Below are 17,911 nucleotides of genomic sequence, written 5' to 3' on the forward strand. Positions count from 1 at the left end.
TTCTTGTACACACTATTAAAAAAACGCCCTCTCCTTCAATATTCTTCTATTACATTTATTTAATTCTTAACATATTATCTGAAATTACTTTATGTATTTATTTAGTATTTTTTCAATCATGTAGGGTCTGTCATTTCTACCTAGTAAGAAAGATCCATGAGAGGACTTTGTATTGCTTATCCCTGTAGACTGTTGGATATGTATCTTTTAATACATGTATATGTACATATATATGCATAACTATATGTATATCCATCCGCCTCTCTATCTATCCATCCATCCATGTATGTATCTGTCTACCTATCTATCTGTCTGTCTAACCTCTCCAACTAGTAGTACTATTCACATATAGGACATATTAGAAGACTAAATCATATAAGGTGGTGTTAACAACTATTCACAAACTAGATGACTTGCTATCTTTCCTTTCCCCTTTTATGTACCAGAGAAAATGAGTTAAAATTAAGCAATCACTATACAGAAAAAAAAATAGTATTCAACATTTAAAACCTCAATATTTTTAGGAAGCCCACTATAATTTGGCACACAATTCTTGACCAACTTATAACCAAAACTAATGCTTTGACTTTTCATTCTAATCTACATAAGTCATCTTATTCTTATTAAACTGTCATTTATTTTGAAAGGCAAAAACTGAGAAGCATTACAATGATTTATTCACTCCAGTTAATTTAGATAATAGCAGACACTTGGACAGATATCCATAAAAACACAGATAGTTGAGAAGTATTCTTAAAATGAGCAAAAACTAATATTGTTTGGACATTTGGGAGACTTCGGTGGTAACAATGTTTGGTGGTAACAAATGTTTCTATTACTCTTTCCTCATTTGTGATCATATTTGGAGAAGAAGAAAATGTTTTATTTCAGAAACTTTACTCATAAAAGCATTCATGTGCCATTATAGGTATTCAAAATGACAACAGAAAGCATTTTGCATACAGCACAGTATGAAAAAAATATAGGATCCAAAGAAATTGTCCCCTCTGGCAGAACAAATGATATAGAAAATGTTAAATTCTATAGCACATTTACACTGCAGCCTACAATTACCAGCCTTCAGATGGAAAACCTGTGTGGGCTTTCGCTGACTCCCTAGATTCTTGCTTTCTGGTTTTCAGAAATGGCCTATAAAACTTATCTTACTGTTTGCAAAGGGTTGCTTCAACAACAGCATGACAATAGGTGAAAAGCAGTTTGAAATACTGTACAGATGCAAGGTATCCCCGTACCTTTCCACAGGGAACCCAGCTGTTCACAACCTTTCACCCATCACATACGTGTCAGTGACGTCCAAATTCAACCATAAAGTCCCAACCTTTGTCTGGGATTTCACCTCCAGCCCTATAAAGCACCTGCCACTTCCCACCTAAGACCGGGCTCATCATTCAGTCATCAGGGATATCCCAGTAAACCAGATGGCATCTCATCTTCCCCATTTCCTGGGCATGAAATCTGCCTTTTCTCACTTGCTGCTATATTCAGCCCCTCACTAGCTCTTGTATCTGCATCTTTCTTTTGATTCGTCTGAGTATAGTTTAAATGTGCCAGAAGCTTAGGTTGTCACTCCTCCTGCAAAAAAGGGGACGCACTTCTTTAGAAAGCTTTTCCTTTTAATCCATCCTACAGGGTATTTGGCAATGAAACAATCCACCAACACCTGCCTTCATCACATCAGGCTCCCACTGATATACCAGAAGGTCTTCTGATTGCTCTTTTTTACAAAGTTTCCAGCTGCCTTATCTGGACCTCACGATTGTCCATTTACTCATTTGTCCAACACTAAAAGCATATGTTCTAGGTGCTGAACCAGGTCTCAAGATAAGATGATAACCAGGTCAAAAACCATCCTTGATGACACAGACTTTAGGGACCAGTGGTATAGATACACATTAAATAAAGAATCGCACATATAAATGTAAACTTACAGTTGTGGTAAGATCATTAAAGAAGAGTGACCTTCAACAAACCACTGTCCCATTGACACTTCCTTCTCTGAAGGTCACTTAGATTCTAATCTCTGCCCCCCAACTGCTTCCTGACCATCAGTAACATCCTCTCAGTGCAGGAGTCAGTGAGGGACACGAAGGAGTTTCCCAGGATAATCCTAAGAGCTTTCCCTCAACGAACCCGTATCGTTGGCACTTCCTCCTCTGAAGGTCATTCGGATTCTAATCTCTGCCCCCCAAACTGCTTCCCAACCTTCTGCTAAATGAAGCACAACTACTATTAATACTAAAATTACTTCTAATTCAACAAATGGCATGCTGATTAAGTCTAAAGTGGACATTCCTAAACAAAGAGTAGGGGGCAGGTGTTTGGTGTTGGTGTTCCAGGGACCCCTGTACCATGCCACTTTCCACTTCTCCAAAGCTTTCTTCTCCAGTGTGGACTCCCCCAGGGATGAGGGAGAGGGAAGGAACTTCTCTTTCTCAATAGCATCATTATTTGCTTGATTTGATTGATGGAGTTACGATGACACAGAGCTTCATGATGAAAAATTCAACACCTTATAAAAGAATGCTTTCTGAATTCTAGGTAACTCCATATCTGTGGTACATAAACATCACCTCGTTCTAAGATGTCTATCAACAGACTGAATTTTTGGAAAAACTCATGTCCTTAGCTCAGACTCAAATAGACACTATATCTGGGGTTAATGGGAAGTAAACCACAGAGGGCTCTTCTAAAATCATTCTTCAGAATGGGGTTTGTTTCTGGTTACTATCAGTTGGAATAATAGAGCTCTGTACCTATAGCTCTAATATTACATAAAAGTGCCAAGGGCCAGACTCCTACGAGGATGAGAAGTCAGGGGTGCACTCTGTTTTTCTCCCACATGTGCACACATGCAGTCATACACACACACACGTGCACACACACACACATACACACTGTGTGTGGCATGATACTAGTTCTTAAAAGGCCTAGGATGGAGATCAAGGCAGTATCTCTGAAGCTCCAATGGCTTTAGTAGACTTAGCTGGCTGGAAATGCTGATGACATAATCAGAAGCATAGTACTCTGTACCACTGAATTAGTCTCTATAAAAATAGGTACTACCACCTACTCACTATGTTGCTTCAGAAAACACACTTTAGGAAAATTCACAGAATGAAAACAACTCATCCGGAACACATCACACATCAGATTCTACCCCCTTCATTTAAAAGCTCCCAGAGAACCAAATCATATCCCAAATACACACTAAAATGAACTCTATTTTATTAACCTTAGTCTTTGGTGTTTTTATTTGGCCTTATAAACCTCAATTGTGAGGTTACTATTTCCAACTTTCATCTAAGGTCGTAAAAATTTGGTGTCTCCTTCTGTGCTCACCCAGCTCGCTGTCTCATCAGAGGAGCATAACAATTGTCAGGGTTAGGAACCAACCCCACCTGACTATAACTCTGTCAAATTGCCATTGTTAACTTTTTCTTGTAGCCAACTCAAAATTACAGCATCTGAGAAATGCAGAATGACCCACCAAAGGTGCAAGAATCTTTAAAGTACTTCAGAAATTGGAATTGATTGAATTTCCTTTGACATTTCCTTTTTAAGTTATGAGACCCAATGGCAATACAAGGCAACTGTGATAACTTGACAAAAATATTCTTCCTTTCTTACTAACATGAGGCCAATACGTTGACTAAGAAAAATTTCATGGCGATCCTTCTCACAACAGTTGCTATGAGGGTATTTAACACAAGTGGCTCAATATTCTGCAGTCTTTTAAGAGTACTCAAGTTGTGTCAGCTCAAACTCAAATAGACACTATATCCTGTTAACAAGAAGTAAACCACAGAACAAGTTCAAAGTAAGGCATGTTGACAGACCTACAAAAACCACGAATAGAGTCCATCATATATGTATTTGACCAGGAGGTTTTGTAAGTATATGAATAATGTGCATATAAGGACTTTGAGTTCCCTATCACAATTGCAGTACTAATTCATTTTTTAATATAATGACACAGATTTCTCAGCAGCAGTTTAGCCAACCAATAACAATTAAAAATCCTCTAATCCTCTAAAAAATTTAAAATGTCGAGGATTCTGGCAATCCAGGGTAGGTCCAATTCAATGTCTTAAACTTTGGTGGCATTCAAGAAAATAATTTTTTTCTTTGGGTTACTGTTTGCTAAGATGACAGTGGGAACTGCTTGGACCTTTGCCCATGTGTGCATGCAATTTCTACATTAATATTCAACTCTTCTTGTTTTAAGCACTCTTTCTAGACAATCTTGGCTATCAGATGGAGATCTCAAACCCAGGTATTGCCTCAATCTCTGCTCCCTATTTGTAAATTTCCACCTGAATGTGTTTTTGTTCATTTGCTCATTAATTCATTCATTTGTTCTTTCATTCTTCTATTCATTTAGTCAATAAAAATATTAAATGCTATCAGAGATACAAGGTCAAGAAAGTTCGTTTCTCTCACAAGGTCAAAAACAGATGGCAATAAGCCAGTGTTTTCAATACTTTGTGCTATGTGCTATAAGACAGGCAAGCCCAGTATACTAAGGGATCCCAGAAACTGGACATATCAGATGTGGATGTCAAAGATGCGACCTGGAGGAAGGGCATTTGACTTAAGTGGCAGAAGGGAGGAAGAGCATTCCAGGCAGTGGGATGGCATGTTAAAAGTCCCAGAGGTATACAGCCACATCCTGTTCAGGAAAGTGCAATCTGTCCCAGGAGGTCAGAGCAAGGAGCAAGGAGGAGATTACGAAGAAAGGTCCTTGGGTGCCATAAGGAAACTAAACTTTATCTTAAATATCATAGGCAACTATTGGAAGGATTTTAACCAGGAGAAGAGCATTATCAGATTTTAACTAAGCATGTCCAAAACCTTACACCTAAATCTCTGCCAATGGTAGAGCAATCTTCACAAACTTAGCCTCTTTCTCAACTGCTCTCATACCTCACGTCTCATTAACTGGCCACCAAATCTTTTTAATTCTGGGTCCCAAATAACTGCTGAATTGAGCCCCTTTTTCCATCCTCTTCTCCTGCTGTCATTGGAAAAACCCACATCATGTCTTTCCTGGACAAATGCAAGAAACTTCAGTGGCAAACATTGTGGGCTAGCTCTCCAAAAGCCATCAACCAAATCCTCTCCCTTTCTCATCTCCAACTATAGAGGCTGGAAGCTCACCTCAACACTCTCTCTTACAATGAGGAGTAGTCACATGACTTGGTTTCAGTCAACACAATATAAGGCTACTGGAGACCTTCTTTGAAAGAGTTTCTTTAACAATAAAACCAGAGGAGACAGCATTCGAAGAAGACACTTTTTTTTTCTAGATTTTACCCATGCAGCCAGCTTTCCTCCTGTCTTTGAATTTGGTAATAATGTCTGGAACTCTGGCAACCGTCTTGTAACTATGAGATGACAAACATATGGAGAAGTCAAACCACTAGGGATACTGGAAAGAAAGGACAGAAAGGCCTAGATCTTGGCTGATCTCCCTAAGCTGCTGAACCCACCCTGGAACTACTCACCCTCAGACCCCTTGTTGTGAGATAACTAAATATCCTCATGGTTTAAGCCATTGTTAGTTTGGCTTCTGGCACCTTCTGGCACAGTTAGAATAGAACATATTCTAACTGATACATGTCCTAAACTGAGTATCTGTGTTCAGTCTTTCTGCAGCAGGCTCCCTCACCTGCCATTTTAATAATCCTTCTACCTCCCAGGTCTGATCATATAATTTCCAGTCTGAAAAATCTCTGAGGATAAGTCTTCGACCAAGCTCCCCACCCACCAAGTCTCCCTCATCTCTTGCCACATCAAACACTGTGATAGTCCCTAGACACACTATACTCCTTCATGTCCCTATCCTCTGCATGTGCTATGCCCCTGCATTAACTGCTCTTACCCTTCCTGCTAACTCTGCACCAAAAGATCCCTAAGGCAGAGTTAGTCACATTTTCCCCAGTGCTTATATAGCTGTGATAGACTATATAGCCATTCACTCATATTCTCTTGGGGGAGGAACGCATCCTCATCCTGTTAAACCTGACTTTCTTTGACCAGTGAAATCTGAGTAGAAGTAACATGTGTTACTTTGGGACAGAAGTTTTAAGAGACACGGCATGGTTTCCCGTGTTCTGTCTTTCCTGCCTCTGGGATGTAGAAGAAGTACAGAAGAAACTCCCTTATTAACACATAATGGACACGTGGCATTAGCAGGAGATGAATCTTGTTAAGTCAGGAGCAGACAAACTTTTTCTGTAAAGGCCAGATAGTAAACATTTTAGGCTTTGCGGGACACATACGGTCTTTGTCAGGTACTCTTCTTTTTCAACAAGCATTTAAAAATACAAAAACCATTCTTAACTCACAGGACATATAATAATAGGCCACAGCTCGATTTGTCCCACAGGCTGTAGTTTGCCACTGTTTTAGGCTGTTGAGACTTTCAGGTTACTTGTTACTTGTTACAGTATTTTTGCATATACATTCTAACCTTCATCACTCTGCAATACAATTACAAGCTTCATGAACACATAGGTTATGTCCCTCTTGCTTGCTGTGCTCACTTGTAGGATGTGTCAGCTAGGAAGGTAATTGCTGAGCGCATAACAGAAGTTTTCCCCATAAGACTGGAGCTCAGGGAGAAGAAACCATGGCTTTTCATCTTTTATCTATCCGGCAATGCCTGACCTGTGATAACATTTGATGAGCCTTGGAGCCTTTGATAAACTTAACACTGAATCAGGCTTGTCCTTGTTGTTACCATCAGAGCAGTTGCCATATATCACTTGAGAAACACAAATTCACACAGACTCTTTGTTTGCAAGATGAACATGTGACCTTCTGCGTCATGTACTAAAGCCCATGTGTCTGAAATCTGTTAACTATAATTAAATGAGTTTTGTTTTTTTTTTTTATTTGAGAGCAGAGGAGGCAAGAGGACATGGAAGTCTTACATTAAAATGTGGGTATTTGAAAAGGTCAAGAAATATGGAATGGTGGGTTCAAGGGTAAGTTCATTTTTACAAATTCCCTTAAGAGTCGTTTTGTAATGTGATGGCACAATACGGACCTCACTTGGCAGATGACAGTATTTAGGGCAAATGTTGACTGTGTTTCACCCCCATGTATCGCTGAGTCGGAGTCTGTTCCCTTGTATGGTTTCAAAGGCTGCAAATAAATGGAGCAGCAAGACCTGAACATGTGTCATGGCACATGTCATCAAAAGAGAGTCTTTCAAATGGAAATATATTTAGACTTAAAAATACATAGCATTTGTAAAACCAAGCATAACAGAATATGTGAGTACTTTCTACTCTGCTTCCTCAGCGAAGCAAACTCCTGTCAGCATGCTTACTATAAATAATTGCAAACCAACCTCAATCTTAAAACATTTAATTCACCTATATTGAGAAAAATGAGAAGATGAAAATTTTAGTTTCCTGAAAGCTTCTTTTTTCTGATCACATTTTCAGTACACTTTGTCTCATGCATCTTAAACATCATTTGGCAATTCTGTGTTTCTTTTCTGGAAGTAAATAAACCTTCCAGCACAAGCAAAGAGAAAAATAAAACATAACAAGGCTGCCCCTCCAAGGTGACACGCTTTAACATCCACAGCAGCCAGCGCGTTCTCACAAGCTCTACTAATTGCAGCTGCATTCCACTTCCTAAAATATGGAAATTTTGTACACTTAGTTTTAAATTAATGCTGCAGGGTTTTAATTTAACCGTAATCCCTCTTAAAGATAAGAGACTAATGGACATATTTACATTATATCAATAGAGATAGACACTGAAAAATATTTCAGCACTATTATATTTAAAATATTTTTTAAAGAATGACATCAAATCTCTATGGATTATCTTTTCAGTCATAAAATCATTTTATATTCACTGAAAATAATGGGAGTACCTCAATGCCCTAACCACACAATTGCTTTAGTGAAGAGAAACTAGACTAGGCTAGTTTCTTCCTCTGAAGGCTGCTCACTGCTTCTTCATCTGAAGGCTGCTAGCCTCACCAGTATGCCACCAACCTGTGCTGCTTCTTTATTTGAAACTAGGAAAATACTGCTTCACTTAAAGCTAAATGGCCTTAAAATCTGGAAGTAGGCAGGGCGTGGTGGCTCGTGCCTATTATCCCAGCACTTTGGGAGGCCGAGGAGGGTGGATCACAAGGTCAAGAGATTGAGACCATCCTGGCCAACATGGTGAAGCCCCGTCTCTACTAAAATACAAAAACTGACTGGGCGTGGTGGCATGCGCCTGTAGTCCCAGCTGCTCGGGAGGTTGAGGCAAGAGAATCACTTGAACCCAGGAGGCAGAGGTTGCAGTGAGCCGAGATCATGCCACTGTACTCCAGCCTGGTGACAGAGTAAGACTCTATCTCAAAAAAAAAAAAAAAAAATCTGGAAGTAATTCTTTAATTGTATAACTCCTAAGGAGAACTCTGATAAATATTAATAAGATTGAGTAAAATAACACTGAGGGGCAGGACAGGGAAGGACAAAACAAAGGTTTGCTTATTTTTGTAAAACAAAGTAACTTTTTCTAGGGAGTCCTATATGACTTGAATGCAAGTAGAAATATATATATTTATTAGAGAGTCAACATGAAAATGGGATGTTTTAAGTCAAATGTGTAAACTTAGAATGTAACTAGCCTGCCCATTTTGGGTTAAAAGGTAAATTGACCATATGCTTTTATCTCCTCTAAATCTCAAACCCTACTAAAATGGAAAAAAAAGAAAAAGCTGGGAGAGGGGATATTCTTTGGAAAGTTACTAACCCACAGGAACAATGAGAATGGGCTTGGCAACAACAGAGGATGAGATATTCCAATAAACTTGTGGCAGATGGAAAGTAGATAGAAGATGGTGTCAGACTCAGCAGAGCAAAAGTGCCCCCCATGTGTCTGAGGAGGAAGGCTGAGGGGAGCCCATTTACCCTGCAGAGCCCAGGGTGCCATCCAAGGGAGAAGAGAAGCAGAAAGCTCAATACATAGAATTGAGAAAAAGTTCCCAGGTGCCCTCCCACATACACACAGCCAGTAAATCAAGCACCCTCTGCCACTAACAAAATATTCATTTTTCAAAGAAATAAACCAGCAAGGAACCAAGCAGAGCAGAATTCAACAAAAATCTATAAACTGAATGTGGTTCCCTGAGTCCTGTTTGTCGATGCTGCTCCCAGAATGCCAGCAAACAGGTGCACATACCCCCAGGCAAGATACTCAAAGAGTATTCTCTAGAAAAATAAAAGTTTAGATACTGATTTTGGAGTCTTCAAAGGAAAATTTCCATTTTACTATAAGGAAAGGCACCAGATGACAGCCTCAACTGGAACTCACAGTGCTTCCAACAGCTTTTTTCATGACTTCCTCAGAATTATTAAAGACCAGCACAGGGTCACAAGACAGTTGAGAAAAGCCCCCAGCCGGAAAGAGAGATAAGACTAAGCAGGAATAAAATGTGTATATATACTCCTGCTTAGTGTTATATATGTATGTATACATATGTGTGGTGTATGTGGGTGTGTGTGGGTGTGTGTGTGTATATATATGTGTGTGTATATATATATATATATACACACACACACACACCTTCAGAAGATACAGAAACAATTCAGGATGCTGAGAAAAAAAAGTCTATATTACCCTGAGAAAGAATAAAAACAGGGTTCCATAAAAATAAAACACAAAATAAGATAAAATTTTTTGAAATTAAAATATGATAATATAAATTTAATATGCAATGGAATGGGAAAGAAAGTTGAAGAAATAACTCAATTACAACAAAGAGACAAACAGTTAAGAACTAAGGTAATTATTTTTTAAATTAGGAGACCATTTTGTACATATGGTATCTAAGACTAAAAAGAACTCTAAAAATCAAAACAGAGAGAGCAGAGGGGAGAAGAGTAGTGAAGAAATAATGTAAGGAAACTTCCCAGGACTTAAATTTTAAGTCTCCAGATTGAAGAGCACACCTAACTACAGACACATTGGATTTTAAAGACTCATCCAAAGCAGCGGATAAAGGGAACATTCTGAAATTTTCCAGAGTGATAAAATACTTCATGTATCAAGAAATAGGCATCAGAAGAACATCGGATTTCCTGACAGCAAAACTAGATACTAGAAGACTGGAGAAATGCCTTTAAAACTTGAGGGAACAAGGACTTTCCTCTGAGAATACATACACCAAGCCAAACTACCAGTCCAATAAGAGAGTTCCATAAAAACATTTGTATAGCAAGTGAACATCCAAAAAACATAACGCCCAAAGCACTCTTTCTTAGAAAAGTACCAGAAGACATGCTCAGCAGAGCAGGGGAGTTTACAAAGAAAAAGACACAGAACATAAGAAACAGAGTCTACAACTGGAAGACCAATAAACAATAGTTCCATGACAATGGCTGTGCAGCAGGCCTAAAGTGAAACCCAGAGTACACTGCAACAAGCAGCTGCAGGTACAAGGAGTCCAGGAAAAAAAAAGTGGGAGTACTTGTCAAGTTTGACCATGTAGAAATAGTACTGAGAGGGCTTTATAATTCTTCTGGAAGATTTGGAGAAAAGCAAAAAATAGGTACAAAGAAAACTAGGAACACAAACAAAAAAGAAGGCACTCATTAACTCTAAGAAAAACAAAACGATCTATGAGAAAGGATAGGTAATCAACATCTAACAATAATTACACAGTGATAATAATGTGAACATTGAATATTGACTTAACATAAAATTCTGCTGTAACTGTACTGGCAGGATGGTAGATGGGGAAGAAGAAAGAAAACTAAATTCTCACCCATTACAATAGAAAAGCAAATACCATATAAGAAAAAGAATAAAAAGTGGAGAAGTAGCTGTTTTGTGCAAAGAGAACTAAGGGTTTCAAAGGGGTGGGGCATAAAACTGTTTTTCTCTATAAGCTTTTTATTTTGTAAACTATTTTAATGTGTGATAATAACTAAAGAAAGCAAATATAAGTTTAGAAAAAAATAAACCAGGCTACTGCAATAAAAGATTAAGCTTAGTACATTTAAATGTAATGAAAGGAAATGATTACAGCTAATCTTTGTAAGAAAATAAAATGCAGAGTTGGCTATTAATCAGAAAATATGCCCTGAACAGCCATTTAAGGAGGATTAAACATGTTTGCTCTGTTGTATACATACATAACTGTGTTATATATGTATATATATATGCTATTTGTTATAAAATTAAAACATAATTTATAATAATCTTTATTAACTTGTAAATTGACTTACCAGCATATAAATAAATTGCAAAAAATTTTCAGGAAATATAAGTTCAGTTTATAAAAAGAGAAAACATAAAAAGCCTAAGGTAAACAAAGGTATAATTAATTTCAAGTGATTAAGCAAATGTGTGTCCAAGATAAAGATTCAAGTTATTTTGTCCCTTTTTTAATTTCACAATGCATTGGCTTGGAAATATTCAGGTAGCTCTGTATTGAAGGTTATCTAGAGTTTCTGTTGTAGGTTGTTTTTTATTTTTGAACAAATATATTAATATTAATATATTAAGATGATGTTCTACTTATAAAAATCTGGATGGTACATCTTATCGTTCCTGAACACATGTTGTTCTAGCAAATGTGTACATTTGGAATTGCCTTCATGAGTACTTAAATTCTAAAACTAAGGGACTCAGCTTTAGATGCTGTCATATGTTGTCATATGACATCGATGATGTCTCCATATCAATAACATTGATGGCAGTAGTCTCCAGCACTGAGTTTCTAAGGCAACTCAATGGGTGGAGGGCAGCAAAAGTATTAAGACCTCTATTTTTATTTTTAAACATATCCCTTTATGTTTTATTTCTGTGGACTTTGTTACTTACTACAGAATCTTTGCTCAGTAATATATATGTATAGAATTTATAAATAAGCCTATGTATATTGGCAGTGTATTCTTAAAAAATGTTTACTGCTGGGATGTTATGATGAAAAATATTTGGAGACTGCTGGTTTAGGAAGGTGTCTCCCTAATTGTAGTTAGTGAACCATTAAAGTCCATGAGGGTAACACAAGCGTTCATGAGGCAGGCAGGAGAAAGCCAATACGTCCTCCTAAGTTACAAACTCAATTTTAAGTTATGATTAAGAATTTAACAACTGGGAGGAGAAAATAAACCTTCTCATTTGCAAAATTTTATCCAACATCAGGCCTACCTGCTACAGATGAAAAAAACTGTAACAAAACTCTATGCTGAAATATACAAATGGCTAGAGGTTTTATAGTCCTCCATATGTACATCTGTCACTCATAAGGCACAGACTATGGTAAAATGGTTCAAAACAACGTGCTCATGTGGTGGTCATAAAAGCTTTTGTTGATGAGGCAGTGTTCTGCAGTAAGAAAAAACCTGAAAACCATTGATTTTGGAATTAAATACTTATGTATTCCAAGAGTAGTTCATTCTCTCATATGGGCAAAATACAGCTCAGTCATTTAGAACTACACTAGTCACTGTCCAACATGGTAGCCATTCATCACATAGGGATGTCTAAATTAAAATTTCATAAAATTTGGTCGGGCATGGGGGCTCACGCCTGTAATCGCAGCACTTTGGGAGGACGAGGCGGGTGGATCACACAAGGCCAGGAGTTCGAGACCAGCCTGGCCAACATGGTGAAACCCTGTCTCTACTAAAAATACAAAAACTAGGTGGGCTTGGTGGAGGGTGCCCATAATCCCAGCTACTTGGGATGCTGAGGCACAAGAATCACTGAAAACCCGGGAGGTGGAACGTGCAGTGAGCTGAAATAGCACCACTGCACTCCAGCCTGGGCGACAGAGCAAGACTCTGTCTCAAAAAAAAAAAAGAAAGTAAAGAAAAAACAATTAATTAAAGATATATTTCCTCAGTCACACTCATCACATTTCAAGTGCTCAATAACCACATGTGGCTAGTGGCTACGGTACCGGACAGCACAGACAAAGAACATTCCCATGAGTGCCAAAAGTTCTATTGGACACTACTGCTCTAGAATAGTATTCAGGGATTCTTTAGTGAAAAGGTTTAAAATCTTTATACTTACTAACTGTTACTTTGTCCTTATCCCCCAACATAATGTTGTTTGGTGTCAGATCTCTATGGACAATCCTCTTCTCCTTGTGTAAGTATCGAAGAGCTAAGCACAGCTTGAAACAGTGAATAGAAAACAAATTTTATTTCCCCCAACATACATATAGCCAATAATGACTACTGCACATGTCTTTAAGAAGTCAGCTCAGAACTTTACTGTTTTAAGAAAAATTTAATGAAGATAAAAACATACCTGTATAAATATTTTCCATAGTCTTTCTTCAGTAAAATGGTGATGTTTTTCCTTCAAAGAACTGAAATGCTCTCCAAGCGGGGCTCCTTCTATAAGCTCCATAACTATGTACAACCTATCATCTATATAAATATCACAAAAGGTCATAGACATTTAAACTCAATACAGATATTTTGAAAAACTTGACAAATGAGAGTTCAAGCCTCCCAATGCCTGTGCGGGACACTAACACTAAAGAATTAGGGATGATGTGTTAAATATGGATCTACTCAGCCCTGGAAGAGGTGGGGGCGGGGGGGCCTTAGGGAAACAGGGGCCCAGCAACAGTATCTTCTGGCTATAGGCAACCCCTTAGCATAAGTTTACACTGGCAAATATTATCATTTTCTATGTATGCCAGGATGTGGAATGATTGAAAGGTGCCACCGAGAACAAGCAAATGACCTCCAGTCATGGAGGATTCCCTGAAGAAACTATAAGCCCATCCTTCCTCCCAATAGTCTAAAATTTACCCTCAGATCAAGTCAAGACATTCAGAAAATTGCATTTTCAACTGTATTAGTTCATAGTCTGAAAGATTTACCTTACAGAATTTTACACCGGAATAATGCCATGGTCTTGCAATGACACAGTTGAAAATAATACACATGATAGGAATTTCTGTTATGCCTTTCAAAAGCAAAAACAAACAAAAAAAATGGACTTCTCCAGGTTTTATCTTATGGATACGGAGAACTTCAGGACTGACTGTATTTGTCTTTTTGCTTTGGATGCCAAGAAACAAAGGAGTAAATTCTACTTCCTCCTCTAAAACCAATAGGGTTTACTAACAATGGGATGTGATATGTGTCTTTTGAAACTTTGGCATGTATACAAAATATGTGTGTAGAAAATGTTCACAAAAATGGAATCATATATGTTCTGCAATTTATGCTTTTTTTCATTAAGCAGCCTTATATTTCAGTGCACACAGATCCATACCATTCTTTCTGCTGGTTGTATGGTATTGCACAATACGTGTATACCATAACTTATTTAATCATTCTCCTACAGATAGACATTTATATTGTTTCCAATTTTTCATAATGTCAAGAAATATTCATTTATGTACCAATACTACCTCTAGCTTTATTTTTAATTTTCTCATCCTTCATTCCTCTTTATTGCAATTTCTTAATCTATTATATCATATTTTATATATTTTTAAGCCATTTCCAATTCTTCCTCTTTTTTATTTTTATTTTTAGTTTTTTTCTTTTTGAGGCGGACTCTTGCTCTGTTGCAAAGCTGAAATGCAGTGGCGCGATCTCCGCCCAATGCAACCTCTGCCTCCCGGGTTCAAGCAATTCTCCTGCCTCAGCCTTCCAAGTAGCTGGGATTACAAGCGCCTACCACCACGCCCAGCTTTTTTTTTTTTTTTTTTTGTATTTTTAGTAGAGACAGGGTTTCACCGTATTGGCTAGGCTGGTTTCAAACCCCTGACCTCAAATAATTCACCCGCTTCAGCCTCCGAAAGTGCTAGGATTACAGGCGTGAGCCACTGCGCCCGGCCGCCATTTCCAGTTCTTTTTGGAAGCTGTCAGGTAGTAAAAAAGTTTTTATTTTTTATATTAAGACAAGTTACGTCACTTCAGTACAAGTCAGAAGCCAACCTTTTTTGAAGGGATATGCACTAAATTATAGAAAATTATTTTAACATCAAGAACAAATGGCTAAGGGGACAGGATTTACTGCACGAGTTTTAGCACTGAGTTTTTCTGAGTCATCTAGGGGAAGGGAGATGGGTAAAATCTCCCATCTCCCTGCTGTCCCAAATGTCAATGTACACACACAAAAGGTTTTCTTAAATAGCAATAGCACCGATAAAGAGGTAGTTCGGAAGCCCCAATCATTGCCTTGTATCTCTTTAAATCATTCTTCAAGTGGAGATTTATTTAGACATTTCATATGTGACACATATCATTAAAGCTTATCAATACTTGTATCATTTCTGTCATGGGTCCTATTTAAAACAAACAAACAAAAAAAGTGGCTGAGTTTAGCTTATCTGTGTTTTGGTTCTAGTTCAGCATTCCATCATACCTGCAGAAAGCAAGCCTGCCTACCTGCAGAATCAGTCTGGGCTCCATCGCCACCTTGTGGCATTTACCTGAACTTCAGGTAAAAGAAATCTCAAAGACCTAGCTCTCTCCAACTTATTTTGGGGATGGAAAATGACACCGGAGTCAACAAAAGCAACTTTCTTTTCTTTTCTTAAGGAAACCACCATCCATTAGTTTTCTTTTTTCTTGATCCTATTAAGTGATTTTTTTGTATATGAGAATAGCAATAACTATTTTCATTTGTTCATGTGTTTTTCACACGGGGAGCTAAGTATTTTATAACTATCTTCAGGTCACTGATTAGGTCACTGTTTCACTAGTCAAAAAAGTGATGCTTAAGAGCATCTACTGTCATATTAACAAAAAAGGGTCAATAAAATAGTTGATAAGGTTTCTTTTGTGACATTCTAATATAAAAATATATGTGACAAAAATGTTTCCTTATTTAGAAATATCATGAAAACTCATACTTACTTTCCAGAAATGTTTTGTAATAACGTACAACGTTAGGATGATAAAGCTATAAGAAAATAAATAACAAACATGTATTGCACTGCTTTAAAATACAAGTTTTTTCACTGACTACTTAGTTGGACTTCATATTTGAAAACTACAAAGAAATTATATTTATTTACAAAGCTAAGCATTTCAAGATATCATTGAACTGAGACTGTTGTGATTTTTAAAAACTTGTTGCTTATAAACTGATCTGAAAATAGCAATCCTATATAGCTTTATTAAATGAAATTAAAAACATTCTATCACCTAACTTTACTATCTAACTTAACCAAGAGAACTATAGAGGTAGAAGGAATCTTAAGAATTCCTTTACCATGCCTTGTCACAAACCCACACACAGACTGTATAAAGGAGAAAAGTGAAATGAGGTAACTTCTGTTGACTACAAATATTCACTGTTCTTTACCTCTCTCTACCATATAAATATTTATGTAAAGTTTGTGTCTATTTACACTATTTCTGTCTTTCTATGCTCTCCAAAATGATTAGTAGGAAAAAGGCATAATCTAAGAGTTAACTCATTTAAAATCATAACAACAGTTGACAAGGACTTCCTACTTAACCAAGCTTTAGTCAGACTCCTCTGAGTCCTCTTCATGACTAGGCCTCATCCTTGGTTTGTCAGTTTTAGCAACTTATATCCTGCTAAGTCCGTTTATGGAAAAATTTCCCACCCTTGACATCCAATTATGTTTCTCATCCACTCACCCTTGATATCTAACCAAGTTCCTCTTAGCAAACTTCCATCCACTGACCCCCTTCACCCTGACCATTGGCTCTGAGTCCCGAGCTGTCCGTTCCTTGAATTCAGAGTTGGGTTCAATCTCTCTCCTCTATTACAATAGTTTGACTTCTATTGCCATAGTATTGAATAACGTCTTCCTCACCATTTTTAAAAAGTGTCTGGTGAAATTTCTCTTTGATATAAGTTAAGAATGTTAGTGGAATTTCTAATTTTTTAATTAAAAAAGATCATTTTCTAGAAGAATGCTAATATTTTTGTAGTTTTTGCTTATAATTTGAGTTTCTAGATAAAATCTATCTTAGAACAGTCACCATCACATCAACAAATGGCTTGCTTGCATCTCTTTTTGGTCTTTCTGCAAGTCTTTTTGCAGGAAGATTGCTAACTGTCCACCAAAAACCTGCTGTCTCATTGCAGTGCAGTTGTAGCTGGACATGGCTTCCCAGTTAGAGAAGACTTCTCAGCCTCCCTTGAAGCTGGGGGTGAGGCTACCACTCAGTTCTGACCTGTGGAATATGAGAGGAAGCATGTGTGCTTCCTGTGTGAACTCTAAACCTTGGGAATAGCCCTCCATGCTCTTCCTCATCCCACCTTGGATGTGAGCATGGCTATGGCAGTTTCAACCACACAGATGAAGACAATGCACTAGGAGGTAACAGCACAAGAAGAGAGAAAAAAGCCTGCATCCCCAAATGATCGCATGGAGCAGAGAACACCTCCAACATGATTTACTCACTTTGGGATTGTTCCGTGAAAGGGAAATAACCCACTGTACTGTGTGTCCTCTTTTTAAGCACCTGCATTTGGGATCCTCTTTGTTAATGCAGGTTAATCTTAATTTACTCTCCCATTCTAGCCCCATTTGTTTTGCTTCTGCCTGCCACTACCTCCTCCTTTAAGGACTCAGTGTTATCATCCTTTCCATCAGTTTGATCCTCTAGTGAGAGAGCAATTTTGAGTCACCTCAAAGCCCAAGCATAGGCCTCTTATGTAATCCTAGTCTAACAGTTTCTTTTCTTAGGAAACATGCTAAAACAAATAATCTACTTCATCAGCTAGCAAGCGGCCAGCAGATCTTAAACAATATGTGACCAGGTAACCAACCAGAACCATATTCTGGACCTGGCTCACCCGTAAGGACTAAAACCATATTTGGGTCCAGATGAAAACACTGGACTGGCTTAGTTCAAAAGCCCTGTTCTAGCCTTTTGCTACAATGAAAGAGCACACTGTGGAAGGC

General features: G+C 37.8%; 1 protein-coding gene across 12 annotated transcripts in view; it reads right to left on the bottom strand.

The window, feature by feature from the left end:
- NEK10 (NIMA related kinase 10) overlaps window positions 1-17,911 on the bottom strand; it is a 273,507-nt gene that overhangs the window by 176,081 nt on the left and 79,515 nt on the right. For all 12 annotated transcript variants that reach the window (XM_033212845.1, XM_033212839.1, XM_033212837.1 and 9 more), the window contains 3 exons: window positions 15,882-15,927; window positions 13,306-13,427; window positions 13,066-13,168 (listed from right to left, as the gene is read on the bottom strand). In XM_033212845.1, the coding sequence (XP_033068736.1) occupies window positions 13,066-13,168; window positions 13,306-13,427; window positions 15,882-15,927 (271 nt within the window). The remainder of the gene's footprint in view (window positions 1-13,065; window positions 13,169-13,305; window positions 13,428-15,881; window positions 15,928-17,911) is intronic.

The sequence above is a fragment of the Trachypithecus francoisi genome, unplaced genomic scaffold (genome assembly GCF_009764315.1).
Source record: "Trachypithecus francoisi isolate TF-2019V2 unplaced genomic scaffold, Tfra_2.0 Lachesis_group0, whole genome shotgun sequence".
NCBI lineage: Eukaryota > Metazoa > Chordata > Mammalia > Primates > Cercopithecidae > Trachypithecus > Trachypithecus francoisi.